The 14,928-nt window shown below is 46.3% G+C and overlaps 1 protein-coding gene across 6 annotated transcripts in view; it reads right to left on the reverse strand.

Moving 5' to 3' along the window:
* Nucleotides 1-1,971: 1,971 nt before the first annotated feature.
* dom (domino helicase) overlaps nucleotides 1,972-14,928 on the reverse strand; it is a 182,152-nt gene continuing 169,195 nt past the window's right edge. For 3 of the 6 annotated variants that reach the window (XM_075889020.1, XM_075889019.1, XM_075889016.1), the window contains exons 38-42: nucleotides 14,453-14,722; nucleotides 10,321-10,482; nucleotides 7,830-8,000; nucleotides 5,964-6,203; nucleotides 1,972-2,626 (exon numbers count right to left, since the gene is read on the reverse strand). In XM_075889020.1, the coding sequence (XP_075745135.1) occupies nucleotides 2,267-2,626; nucleotides 5,964-6,203; nucleotides 7,830-8,000; nucleotides 10,321-10,482; nucleotides 14,453-14,722 (1,203 nt within the window). In that variant the 3' untranslated portion in view covers nucleotides 1,972-2,266. Of the gene's footprint in view, nucleotides 2,792-5,963; nucleotides 6,204-7,829; nucleotides 8,001-10,320; nucleotides 10,483-14,452; nucleotides 14,723-14,928 lie in introns of all 6 variants that reach the window. The other 3 variants (XM_075889017.1, XM_075889018.1, XM_037432189.2) reach the window with 3 other exon arrangements.

Here is a 14,928-nt window from a genome sequence, read left to right on the forward strand (position 1 = left end):
CAAAACAACAGGTGCGCGCTCCCGGCAGATGGCTCGCACTACGCCACGCGCACCGCACACTAACTCGCTCAATCGTTCCCGCCACCGAGCGGATCAGACGCTCTCCTCACCTTACCACCTTCACGAAAGCCAGCAGCGAGATCAGGCGCATGGTCGTTTGCGGCCTATTTCTAAGAAACTCCGCTCACTGATTGCGTTCGTACACAGAACGGCTAGTTTCTGCCATGCTGGCCGACGCATTGTAGCAGCGGCTCGAAGAGTAACCGGTCCCATGTCACGGACCACAAACCAGACCAGAACTATACCATATAGAAGCTCCAGGGAGCGGCTCGAGGTTTGGAAAAACGTTTATTCCGGCAACAAGTAACAAAGGCATGGCTTAGCGACGTGGAGTATCTCAATCGACTACAGTGAACACTCGCTGCCACACTTTTCAGCCCTAATTTAGACGAGCAGTTCCTCATTAGCCCTATCAGTTGACCGACAGTGCCCAGAGCAATCCGAAGGAGCGGGTGGCGGAGTTTTCTTTTAATTATAGGGAACAGCACAGAGACGGTGCTGTTTTGCTTACAGTGAACCTGCAAGTCATATCACAGTAAGACAACTTGGACATAATAAAACTGATGGGGTTTATTGTCCCAAAATCACGACCTCCTTATCCGAGACGCTGTAGCGTAGGGCTCCAGAAATTTCGACCACCTGGCGTTCTTTGACGTGCACATAAGATCTTAATACACCCTGAACATTTATGCCTCAACCAAAAATGCAACCACCATGACAAAAAAAAAAAACTGAGCCTTCTAATATCAAATTTTTATTCAGTAGAATCAGCCTTTACCACACAAGAGAGATTCATAGTCTGAAACCATGCAATTAACTCGCCAAAATAACTCTCTACGGAAAAATATTTGATTTAGTGCACTGGTAGTGGCATGATGCTTATCTCTCAATCTAGCAGTTTTCATACAAACAACACTTGCCTTTACTATTGTCTTTTTTTTTTCATCTACAGAATTTTGTTTGTCTTACTGCTGCCAACCACAGGACAAAATTGTATCAGGCCAGTTGGTGTTGGAGAGACACTGCACTCATCCTACGTTTTCTAGCCTGTACTACCATCCTTTGTGTACCAGTTCTGCGTACAATGTGATCAATTACTTTCCACATTCAATCTTCTTTTTTTTTTCCAACTTGTCTGAATTCCCTACTCACAGTGAGATCCACCCACTTCAGAAACCCTCAGTACCTACACAATTTGTAGCAGCCCTGCAGACATAGTCAACAGAGATACTTGCCTCCACATGAATGCTTTCGCAGACAACACAAATTTAAGTTGGCACTGTATCGTTGGGCATTGTGGAAATAAAAACTGAAGCTAACAAAAGCAGTTGCGTTTATTTCATTTTCTTTTTTCTCACATGAATTACAAAGATCAGGCAAGACGAAGTGGTGTCATGTGAACTCGTTCTTCTGCACTGGTGCACTCTGTACAACGAGGTGACACTTGTGAGTGAGACACGTACACGATTACCAGGGTGTTTGAAATGAGGCTTTATATACAAGGTGAGTGTCAGCTGTACAGCGAGCAGCCCTGAGAGCCTCGCACACAAGGAGATGCAGAGTTGACTGTGCCCAAACACTTGCAAAAACAACCAAAACAGAGAGAGAATGAGAAAGAAATTTAAAGAGAAAGAGAGAAACAAAATTTAGAGAAAGAACAACAATATGCGAGTGTAAAGGCACAGAATTTCATCGCTCAAAACTCTCGATACAGTGTTGCACTCCATGTGCCCGGACCGCGAAACTTTCATTGAATTTACAATTTGTTTTGCTTTGTTAAAAATAGTCCCCTGTACGCCATTTTCATTTAGTGGAATGAAACTCCTAAATATGTATCCTAAACATTTGTCTCCAGCCACTAGGGTCAGGAAAAAAGCGCAGAAGAAATGCACGAACACCTAAGGCAAAGGGTCGCCTTCAAGAGACAAAACAATTTTAAAAAGCAGTCCACATTTTTTTTTCTCTTTTTTTTCTTTTATAACGGTGACTTGGCCGGCAGAACAGAAAAAAAAGAACGTTCACCTCCTTCCAGCACTAGTCACACACACAACTGAAACAAACACGTGGTGTACACGGTTCTGTTCCTGCTTATTCACTATCACGACGAGCGCATGCGCACACAGACACACACACATCGAGCGAGTGAGAAGGACACGTTGGCCGGAACAGGCGCCTACACGAGGAAGTGCACAAGAAGAGGAGTCCACTACGCGGGCTTGGGCGGGTTGTTCCTCAGGCGCATGGTGTACGGCAGTGAGCCCTGTTGACGAGCCGCCTCAATGGCTGCCTGAACCGCCTGCACGGTGGCCGCACTCACGTCGACACTGACGGCCCGGGTGATGGTCTCCGACGAAGATGGCGCCGTCACGTTCGGGGGCACCCCGGAATTGTCCGCCGCTGCGGCTGCTGTTGTGACGGCCACTGCGATGGCTTTGGGCAGGGCGCCGCCTTCCACGGGCTTGAGGGCAGCCGCATCGGCTACGATGCTTGCGACGAGGGGAGTGGCTGCGGAGCCTTCGACGGTGTAGGTTGAGGTTTGCGCCGTGCCTGCCGAGGCTGCGATCACCTGGCAACGAACGGTGGCAAGGGGTAGGAAACGAGGATGTTTGTAGTAGGAGGGGAGGACATGTCTCGAGGAAAGAGACAACAATCATAGGCGCCCGGAGTCTGGAGCGGACTGAGAGGACGGTGCTCCGCCTCTTTTGGCGGGTTGTTGGTCGGATGTTGAGGGCTGTGCACATTGATGATGCATCGGGTTCAGTGAGATGAATACGGCAGGCAACCATGCGGAAGAGGGTAGACAGAAGGAAAGGGAAGGGGAAAAAAGAAAAAAAGAAAGCAGAACAAGCAATGCTAAAAATCATAACGAGGGAAATAATAGAAACTTAACCGCAGGCACAGCTACAACAAGGGCACACACATTCAGCTCTGGGAGTATTCTCCATAAAGACTACGACAAAACAGAAAAGAAATTCGATGTGGGATGTGCAAAACTTTGGCGAGAGGAAGATTCGTGGTAGCCACATGCACTGAACCCACTCAATAATAACTTTCAAACAAAATGAGAATAAACAAACGTAACAAAAGTAGACAGATAAAAAATTAAAGTTTGAACCAAGATTCAAGGTTTTTCATCCAAAAGGTGAGGCAAACATTCCAGCATCACTGTACAAGCATTATGTAGATGTCACTTTACTTTCCCAGCACACAAAACAGAAAAATTTGAGTGCACACGTCAACTGTTGTTGCTTGAGGTTCACGCAACATACCACACACACGGTGCATAATGTCACAACACAACTGCATATGCCACAAGACAACTGAGTAGGCGCATAGACTGCCTTAGGGACGCAAGGTCGGTGCTTCCCCAATTTGCAAAAATATGAATCGTAACACAGCGGGGGCCTCACAAGCGAAGCCTGCTCCAACAAATAAGAAGACAACGTGATTCGGGCCCAAGTACACTATTGGGCTTTACTCTTTGAAGCGGCCCTGCAACACTTTTCAAGTAGCCATTCAATGGCTCCACTAAAGGAGTTTATTGCCTCACGAATCAACCATCGTAAAAATTGTCAGTCTGTCGAGTACACGTGGAGCTACAAAGATTTGTCACATGCTGTAGATGCTTTCTCTCTTCTCTCGTCCCAACTAAAAAACTGGAAGCTAGGCAGGGAAGTATGGCACAGGCAAAGAAAGTACGTCACGTGCACCTCATGACACCGACACTTTTTTTTTTTGCCTTCAAACATGCGGCTTTTCATTTCAATTGCGCACACATGTGGTGAATTCCAACAGCGACCGCAGTAACTGCGGAGCATGCCGTTCTCATATAAGTCAATAGCACTTAACATGAGTCTATCACGCAACGGCTTTTTAGTATACTAAGGAGGAATGACTAGATTATCTCCTAGAATTAAACTTGAATCCAAAGTATGTGATATTTGTACAGTTAAACCTGGATATAACGAAATTGATAAATTCTCGGAAAAATTTGTTATAAAGAGAATTTCGTTATATGCTGGTTCGGTACGAAAATTCAGAAAATAAACGTGCAAATTAAACAAACGGGGGACTGAAGGCAGAGCTAACCGAAAACACTTATTTTAGAGTAAAAAACTGCGCTATTATTGCAATAGCGATTATATGGGCACCCTCGGCGGGTTTTTGCTGTCGCCGCCATGTTCCGTAACAAGTCCAAATTGATAACACACCTCCGCGTATCGTAACTTTCACGAGTGAGTAAAAGCGCACGAGCGCTGCTGAATTAGAGACCAAATGAGTTGGCCCGTCCCTATCGACTGGAAAGTGCATAACATCTTCCGCGTGTTAGAACTGCCATCGAATTCTCAAACAGAAAGTAAACTACCTGTCTTAAACGAGCATGAAAAAACGCGGGCAGGGTGGGGGGGGGGGGGGGGGGGATCGCTCTAGTAGCAATAATGAACTTGCATTTTAAGCACGGTCCCGATTGCTGCGGCGCTTGCTATCTCGGTGAGTATCAGTATGGTTTCAACGCGAAGGGACTGTGTAAAAAGAGCGAAGTGATCTTTGTGCGCCCTGCAAACGCAATCACTCCGGCCAAAGTCGAAGGCGCGCGGTTCTCCGCACTGAAGGCGAAGGATAAGCGCGCACGCACAAACATCTACACCCCCCCCCCCCCCATTCGCGGGGCAAAGTACGCGTGGGAGATAAGCACGCGTCTGCGCATAGTGACGAGCTAGGCGCCGAACGAGGGCGGCTTTTTTTTTTTTTCTTGTGTTTTCATATATATAGGTACATATACATATACTGTAAATTAGGGCGGCGGCGGCAGAAAAAAGGAAACAGCCGAGGCTGTCCATGTACATAATTGCTATCGCACTAAAGAAAAAGCAAAGCTGAACGTCATCGGGGGACACACCATGCGCGCCCAGTGAGACTAGAAATGCGAAAGACACAGAGACAGACACGTATATCGCGGAAAACTATTAGGTAAAGCGCCCTCCATATGGAGCGCAGCCCCACATAAGTGACGCTAACTAAAAGTGTGGCACTGCTAGCGTGCAAAAGGAATTTTTCTTTTAATAGGGGTGGGAGGGGGCTTACCCGCGCATGCGACCGCGGCGGCGAGAACGGGCGCAATGCCTGCTCGAGGGGTGCAGGCCCGCCTCACGCGAGCCGCGGCGGCGGGGCAGCTGTGAAAGATGCATGCTCGTAGCGAAATGCCAAAATGCGGAGCAAGATTCCTAGATCCTTCGTGCCGAAAATTCGTTATATCAAGGTTGTCTCCCACAGTTACTTTGTTATATAGAGGTCGCATATACTACATGTGCTTATATGGAGCGATGACGGAGAATAGAAAAACTTCATTATATTGAGGAATTCATTATAAGCAGGTTTAACTGTATAATTTGCTGAAATACTTTTGTCTTTTAAAGCGTTCCACATCTTTATATCGCACATGTAGGCCAGCAGTGTTCGTACATCATCACCTGCCTGACTACTACCACTGCTGGACCAAGGCCTCTCCCATTTTCCCCCAGTCAACTCGATCCTATGCTTTCTGCTGCCATTTTACACCCGCAAACTTTCTGATCTCGTTTGCCCGCCTAACTTTCTGTCTTCCCCTCACCCGCTTGCCTTCACTTGGAATCCAGTCTGTGATCCTTAATGACCAGCGGTTATCCTGCCTTCGCGCTATGTGCCCTAGCAATGACCATTTCTTCTTCATTTCGACTATGGTGTCCTTCACACCCATTTTTTCCCTGACACCCTCTGCTTTCTTCTTCTCCCTTAAGGTTACACATATCATTTTCCTCTCCATTGCTTGCTGCATCATCCTCAACTTAAGTAGTGAGCAGTGTTTGTAAGCCACTAAATATCGCATTTATGGCACTGCCCCCTTCCTGCAATACAGTACCAACCTGCAGGCCCTGCTTGAGGGCCACTGTGGCGGGCTGCCCGGGTGGCTGCTGCAGCGCCATGATGCGGGTGGGCACCAGGGTAGCTGCAGTGGCCCCCGAAGAGACCGCCGTCGGTGCAGCAAGGGCTACCGTGCTCACGGCCGGCTTGTGCAGCATGGCATGCAGCTGCACCTGAGTTGCCGGACTCACTGTGGTCGCGCCGCTGGAGCTACCTGCCGCTGCCTGCATCGCACTTGACATCTGTTGTCGTGACAGAAGGGTGCAATAACGGAGGATCAGACGACACTCGAACCTCAAACTAAGTTACAGAGGAATTGGCACAACACATTATGCCAGTCATAGTGTGCAAGCAAGTACGCAGGCTTTGAAAATGGAGCAGTTTCTGAATGGAAGCAGCAAGGTCACTAAATACAAACAACAATACAGCCGAGACTAAAGGTTCCCTAAACACCAACAGAGTTGAGCTTGGAGGTTTTCTAAAGCAAGTTTTGTGAAACCCAGGTGTTTCACGAAGTGTTTTAGTGTTATGCAAGAAATCAGAATGAGTGGGACTCAATCCCGTATTATCCCCCGTTAACACACGATTAGTGATTTCCAGAAGAAAGTTTTCATTGCACTTTGGATTGAACAAACTCGCTGCATGCAACACTCATAAATGGGGAGTTTGTGAGCAAGAAAAGACCCATGTGAAACCTGCAATGCACACTCATAATTTCCACGCTCATGCTTACACGTGTGTGAAAAATAATCACTGCACCTCGAGAAATATAACTGAGCATAAAAAAAAAAGACCGTATGCACGAGAATTTTTTAAAGTGTTCTGGTTGCCTTTTGAAGTAGGCACTCGTTGGCGGTCATCATTCAATAATTTAACACTTCAAACTTTTTATCTTCCCCTCAACTTCCACGTAGCCTGAAATGACCCGATCGGTGTATACTACACTCACACTTCGATATGACAAACGCAGATGTAATAAAATAGCGGTTATAATGAAGCAAATGAAAAATAGTCTTGCACTAGATATAGTGTTACGAATACAGTAGACTCTCAATAATTCAAACTTTCAGTTAATTCAAACAAAATTCAATTTTTTTGTTGGCTCTCTATTCTTTCAGTGTAATTAAAAGCCTCTTAATTCAAACTACATAATTTGGCTAATTCATACCTTTTGCAGTTCCTTATCAGAAAATACATGCTAATTTCCCACTACTGTTAAAAATTTGCAAGCTTATATAATCCTAACAGTCGAAAAATAAAAAATAAGCACCTGGGGCCTTCAAGGAAAAAGGCTTTGCTAGTAAACAAATGTTTGAAACAAAGCACATGCATGGTAAACCGTGATGCTTCTCAACTGGTATATAGAGCTATGTGCCAAAGGCACATACCTATAGCATGGAAGCAGTTGGCAATTAACGATTTCTTTAAAAGGTCTGATCAGCAGTAAATGGCTACTGAACTTGCAGACCTTACACCTCTGCTTTTTCTTCATTGTGTGCAGTTCAGGTTTAAAAACACTTAAAAAATTTTTAAACATGATAAAATCAATGCCTAATCACAATGTGAGGTGTCACTTCACCCAGAGTCATCTATCTGAGAACTTCTGATAATTCGAAATTTTTTGATAATACAGGTCCCTTCCGAGTTCGAATTATTGACAGTCGACTGTATACCTTTGAAACAAATTTTCGGATATACTGAACTTACTTTCATGTAAGACGCAACTTTGTTATAATGAGGTTTCAGTGTGCACCACTGGTTGACTGCAACATTTGACAAAAGCTTTGAAGTTGGTAGTGACACAAAGCGCACTGTTAAAATGACGTTCAGTCAAGCAGTTAGAGAGAGAATAAAAATGAAACGCTCACCAGAAAGTTTTGGTTTACAGGCAGCACCTGCTTGATGATCTGCTGTACGGTAATGGCTGTGGCTGATGGCAGGGTTGTGGTTTTGGCCCCTTGTGCCGAACCCTGCTGGACTATCTGCACTGTGCCCAACTGAGTGGCCACAGTTGGAGCTTTGCCTGCCGGCATCTGAGCCTGGGCAGACAAGCCGGAGCAGACAAGCCGGGGCAACACGTGACATTCCACACTTAGCTTGTGCAACTCTAACATTATTATATACAAATAATGAAATTAAGCCAATGAGACATTATTTGTGGCTTCTTATATGCAATGCTATGATTCTCATTTAGACTGAAAGGTATTAAAGCACATGAAAAATCACCCTTCCCATCAGTGGGATCTGAAGCCGCAACATTTAATCTACGCATCCAGTGCTCTATCATAAGCTTGACAGAGAGTAATCTCTCATACTTTCCTTTTTCCGGGCATTTATGTGAGCTTGGGAGGGCTAAGCCTGCAACACTCTTAGCTTATGAGACAATTGTGGAACACTCTTTTTTGCCAGAAGTCACCCCATGGCAGGTGATCTTCACATGAGGTGGCAGCCGACTGATAAACTCTTGCACGCAACTTAATTAAGGCATCAAGCCTGGCTTTTTGTTGATATACACTCTGATCACGAAGTGGACACGGCACTTCAAAACATGTTGGGGACATGGCACTTGAAAAATTTTTATTCCTCAATTGATTTTCATGAAGCTTAGTGAATTTATGAATATTTACACGTGGATTTCATATATGCAATTGTTTGTCTAGTAGAATGTGTAGAATACATGAAATATCAAGTGCCTCTCACAACATTTTTTGGAACTGAGAGAATTACAAAGTTTATCAGCATATGACAATACAGTCGCCGACCGATTTTCCGGACTCCAAAAATTCGGACTTGTTGGATATTCCGGACTTCATAAATGCACCGTCAGGGATCCCATAGAGCTAATGCATTGTTTCGACCGATTTTTCGGGCGAATTTGCCCCTGAAAGTTCGATTTTTCGGACTAAATCTTTCGTTTTGTGCCACGTTCCAAGCCATCGTGAACGCCGCCATGTTGGATTTTCCATCGGCTTGACTAAGCTTGGTCTTTAGATGCCTTTCCTGCCTCCGAGATTGGACTGCGCACGTCATATTTTAAGTTTCGGAGGCCGTGTTTGCTTTTTAAAAGACGCGGTGATGGATGCCGTTTTTTCGTCTTCGGTCAGCACTATCGTCATCACATCGCACGGGGAGGAGGCGAAAGAAGGATTCTTTTATTGTCGTTGCAGCTTTTTTCAGTCGCCATTCTGCACGTGTTGTGTCGCGTAGCGTCGAGACGTTGTGTGCTTCGCAGCGGCTATCTGCGGCATCGAATTTTGTGTTCTCGGTGCCATGGCTCCGCCATCTGTGCCATCGCGGGAGCCAGGTGGTGTGAAGAAGCGTGCGCGGAGGCCACTGACGACGAAATTCTTCGCCAGGTTGTCCCGGAGCCGGAGAGCGGCTCGGATGACAACGACGACCGCCCGCAGCCGTCGGCGGCGGAGATCGCCAACGCGGTGACAATTTTGTCGAGCGTTTACGGCGACGATGTCACCTTGGCGCAAATACGGGCAAACCAAATTGCCTCCAAGCGTAGTTTGAGGCAAGGCAGCATCAAGGACTTTTTAAAACCTGCCTGATGCAATAAACTTCAGATTTTTGGCGAAAACGAATTTTTCGGACTGTTCGATTTTTCGTACTTTTTTTCGGTCCCCGCCAGGTCCGAAAAATCGGTCGGCGACTGTATTATGGAATCAGAACTGTGTGCAGAAAAACAAGAAATAGATGTTATAAAACGAATTATATGAAAAGTTATGGTATGTTGAACATGAGTGAAATCCCACCTTGAAATTGACTCAGTCAAAAATGTCCAACATAGCATAAACATTGTTCAAATGAATTTAGAACATCCATTTCTTGTTGCACTGCACACAGTTTCGATTCCAGAATGTCGTGAAATGATAATTTACTCTGTAACTTTTTCAGTATATAGAAAAATAGTTGCTTTCCAAAGGCACATGAAAAATTGCATATATTAAAAACCACACATTACACTAGAAAAATGAGTGCGCATTTGAAATTAGCATGAAGTATACACGAACTCCCAGTAAGTTTCATCAAAATAAATCAAGAAACAAACAAAATTTTTTCAAATGCCTAAGAACAATGGAACGCACGAGGTGAAAATCAAAAGCGTGAAAGAGATTGATTGATTGATGTGTGGGGTTTAACGTCCCAAAACCACTATATGATTATGAGAGACGCCGTAGTGGAGGGCTTCGGAAATTTAGACCACCTGAGGTTCTTTAACGTGCACCCAAATCTGAGCACACGGGCCTACAACATTTCCGCCTCCATCGGAAATGCAGCCGCCGCAGCCGGGATTCGAACCCGCGCCCTGCGGGTCAAGCGTGAAAGAGAGGAGACAGCGCAGCAGCATACCTGGGAGAGACTAGCCACCTTCTGCTGTGTTTGGAGTGTAACCTTCCGCTGTTGCTGCTGTTGTTGCAGCAGCTGCTGCTGAATCTGCAACTGCCGCATCTGCATCTGCTGCGGCGTCACAGAGGCCGTGGTGGTCGGCTTTGAGGCATTCACTTTACCCTGCTGCAAGGCAGGGAAGCGACCAACATTTACGCCAACACGACAAAACGAAGATGCACGAATATGGCGAAAATCATGCCAAGTAAAATGCTGCTGAAGCAAGTAAGATATGCTCTCACATATAAAAAGCCGCAATCTTTGTGTATAAAAGGTATGGCATGAATATCTTGGAAAATTAAGTACTGTATCTACTCACGTAACGAATTCCCCCACCTTGGTCTTTGAAAAAAAAAAAAAGCGTTTTTTTACGTAACTGCGCATTTTATTTCGGTGAGATAGTAAGTGCAATTGATAATCGAAACAACATTAAATCTTGCCTTTATGTCACAAAATAATGATACAATTAAAGTCAAAACATGGTTTAATTAACCATGCAAACCAGTTACAAGCAGTGCGAGTGACTTCAATAAAAATTTAAAAGTCCCGCCTTTTGCAGCAGAGCCCCATCTGTTGAACGCCAAAGAAACCTTGAGCTTTCAGCACCACGCAAGCACAGCAGCACGAAAACAAAGGAAAAAATAAGACAAACCGCAACTGCGGCTACTGCACCGCCATCCAACACTGCGTTTTTGTTGTCGATCGGTCGGTACGTTAGAAAGACGGCCGGTTTCAAGCTTAGAGGGCCACTCACCAGGCCCCATACAAAATTTTAGTTAGACCATGGAAGTTGTTGGGTGTCCGATGAGAAACATTTTGCCACAAATTTTTTACTAATCGGTCCATTATAAGCTGAGAAAAGTGTTTTTTTCTTCTTTTTTTTTGAAACGGCGCAGAACGAGGAAAAGAAGAGACGAGCTTGATATCCTTGCCGCTCCTCCATGCAAGCCAAATCTCTTCCCAACCCTCTCCTGCATCAGACCAAGAGGTCGTGTGCGCGTGACGTGCCCAAACAAGCCCAACCCCCGTGCAGCGTGTGGCAGTTTGGGCTAGTTGGTATGACAAGAAGAGTGTCCCTTTGTCGTCATTCTGTTCTTGCACTATAACTATAACCCCATGCAGCGAGCGGTGCTTTTCTTTTAACAGGGTTGTTTTGAGGTCTACTGCCTGTTTCTGCGGGATGGTTTGGAAACGCTGGCTTAGACACGGTAGATGAGCAGAATGAGTGCGCGAACGCGCAAGAGCGTTCCACGGCTGTCGTCTGCTCAATTCGCTGACCGCGGGGACACGAACGCATGCGAAACGCCAGCACATTAGCCCCGCATCTCGTTGCAATTCACGGGGAAAAAAGTTTTTTTTTAAATGCTCACATTCCCTTATTGTGCCTCATTATTTATTTAAAGATTTATTAATTTCTTCAAGCAACAAATACATAAATTACGCATGTCGTGTTAAATAATTTTCGCCATGTCACGTGCCACTGTTGGCAACATCAGGGCAGAGTCGTCTATGTAAAGGACCAACATCACTGCTTTGCCGTGTACGTAGAGCCATTCATACGCGCACATCATGCCCTCATTCTCTGGGAGTGCGCCCGCACAAGGAAGGGGGAGCAGCATTTATCTTGAAATTTGACCCATTTCCGCGGCGCGTAGAGTTGCGAATTTTGGCAGACGTGATCGTGAATGCCTCATCTACGCATTTCACTTGTTACCTCAAAATTATCAAACCTGGTGAGTGGCCCTTTAAATTTCGTCGAGCATGCGCTGCAGCATGAGAACCGAGCCGTTGGATGACACTTTTAGAGTCGATCTGTGTGCGTTGGCCTGTACAGTGAACTCCCTTTAAGACGAACTCGAAGGGACCATGAAGAATTGTTCGTCTTATCAGATGTTCGTCTTATCAGAAGCACCCTCAAAAAAAGAATTGGCTACATACCTAGGTGCATGCAAATATCTTAGTTCAAAAGAAAGTATCAAGTACACTTACAGTGAAGGAAAAAGACACAAAAATAATTTATTTGAGGGAGTAACCTGATAGGCAACTGCGTTCAAGTGCTCTGGCTCGGCTTGATCCAGTCCATAATGGACGTCTGTTGCAGGTCCAATCGTTGCAGGTCACTTCGTCAACGGTGGCGGCCTCACCGGCAATAGATTGGAACACAAGTCCGTGTCTTTTTCTGAAGCGATCGAGCCATCCGTCGCTGCAGGCAAACTCCACGTTCATTCGTAGGGCAATTTCCTCCGCTTTTGCCTTCAGAACTACACCGTTCACAGGCAGATTCATGCTACGAGCACGTTGAATCCATGCGAGCAGAACATCCTCTAAGCCCTTGTGCGCAGCCATCCGCATCTTCTTTCGCTTCGGCGCGAAGTCTCCATCGCTCAACGCAGCGGTTACCCGCGCACTATCCTTCACGAGGCCCGTTAGCGTGCTCTTCGCAATCCCGAACTTGCGTGCAATCTCGGTATTCGTGAGCTTGCCAGCTCTCACTTCGGACAAAATTTCTGCTTTCCTTGAAAGCTCGATTGGCTTTCGTTGCACAGCTGGCTTGCTGGCCATTTTCAACGAGGCAAGCGAAGCAAACAATGCGCATGGAATAGAAAACGTGCGATCGCAGGCTCGGCGCAGAGAAAGAACTCGTTTCCTCGGCAATGGCGGCGGCAGCGACGGCGAGGTCGGAGAGGGAGAACATCCACGTGGAGAGAGAGCTGCGGCTGTACGACGCGAGCTCACATGTTCCCGCTGAGAAATGGCATTGGTCATGAGAGCTGCTCTCTTTGCGAATAGGGAGTCTCGGTCGTCCTTTTGTTTTTTTACTTTTTCCCCTGCTTGCTTCTTCGCGGCCGATAGCCGATCTCAAAACTCTCTCGCTCTCTCATTTTCTTCTTGTTTGCTTTGCCGCTCGCTCTGCGGGTCGAAGTGCGTGTGATGCCGCAGGCCATTCTTTTGTCGCTGCCTCCCTCTCTCCGCCGTGGCGCGAATTCGTTTTGCGCCATTGCTGCTTTTGTATTTTCTTTCCCTCTGGCCGCGGGAATGCCCCCCCCAAGATTGCCATAATTCCTCTGTAGAATCGCCTCGGTCTCCCGGTCTCCGCGAAAGTGTTCGTTTTAACAGAAGAGCAGGTGCAAGGCTGTTAGCCTTAAGCGGATTTTTTTTTCATTGCGTCTATGGAAAACCAAACAAACGTTCCGACGTTGTTCGGCATAAGCGAAAATTCGTCTTAAACGATTTCGTCTTAACGGGAGTTCACTGTATACGCGCTATCCGCACAGCCTCGCTGCACAAGTTATGACACCTGCTGCACGCAAGTGGAAGAGGAAAGAGCGTATCGGCGACGCTCTATCGCGCTACGCTTTCGTGCTGCAGGAGTCTCGGCAGCGTATGTCCCTGCACGTGCAGCACAACTGTGCGGATAGCGCATTTACAGCTTTGAGTGATAAAAAAGGTACATCACACATTTGGCGAGCCAAAACAAGGACAGTTTCCCTTTGTGAAGAGCGAAGTTCTTGGATAAAGGCTCCGTAGTCTCGCTACTGAATTGAAGGCCAGCAGCAGTTCGAGAGCAAGTTTTGTAATGCCATCGTGCGAAATTTTCGTTGTTAATTTCCTTGACTTTTTTTTTTCCAGCGTAACAAACAAAGAAAAAAAAAAGACAGACCGCAACTGCACCACCATCCGACGCTACGTTTTGGTTAACGATCGACCGCTACGTTAGCAAGATGGCTGGTTTTAAACCTACAGTAGACTCTCAGTAAATGGAACCTGGAGGGACGAGGAAAATATGTTCCATTTAACAGGAGTTCCGTTTACTGAGAGATGAACATGGGTGCAGAATAGAAGCCCGAAACCAAGCATTGCAGAGGCAATAGTTTCGAATAACAGATTTCCGTTAACTGAGAATCTATTGTAATTTACGTCAACTTTTCTCAAAAAAACGTAGGTTCACTACACTAGTAAACCCGGTATGCTATGTCTTCACACCTAACTTGGTCATGTCGATCTTGCTTTCACTTGTTCATTTTTGTTCATACTGCCCTATTTGCCGCAGGAATTCTGGCTAACAGCCCTTGGGGCAGTGAACCTGGTCACCCACCTGTGCAAGGCTAACGTTGATGTTGACGCCCGCCATGGTGACTGCTGAGACGGGGATCGTGACGGCAGTCTGGCTGGGCCCGAGCGCCGATGGTGCCGAAACCGTTTTGACCAGTGTGGCAACGGGCGTCTGCACCGCACCGGCCAAGGACTGCTGCTGTTGTTGGGAGACTGCCACCACCTGCTGTGTCTGTTGGCCTGCCTGCTGCTGTTGCTGCGCTTGCTGCTGTTGAAGCTGCGCCTGTGCCAGGAGGTGGGCCGCTGCCATCTGCTACAGAACAAAAAGGCCGACAAAAAATTTAAAAAGAAAATGAAACAACTCTGGAGAAGCCACGAGTTCTTACAGTCACACAAGGTGAACAACAATGAAATTGTACTTCACAATGCATGTTCAGGAAGCCAAGACAACGTTGTCACAATAAACAGCAGCAGGATTATTATAAAAGTAAGATGCATCTAGGAAAAGAATTGAGGTAC

Source organism: Rhipicephalus microplus, chromosome 3 (assembly GCF_043290135.1).
Source record: "Rhipicephalus microplus isolate Deutch F79 chromosome 3, USDA_Rmic, whole genome shotgun sequence".
Lineage (NCBI taxonomy): Eukaryota > Metazoa > Arthropoda > Arachnida > Ixodida > Ixodidae > Rhipicephalus > Rhipicephalus microplus.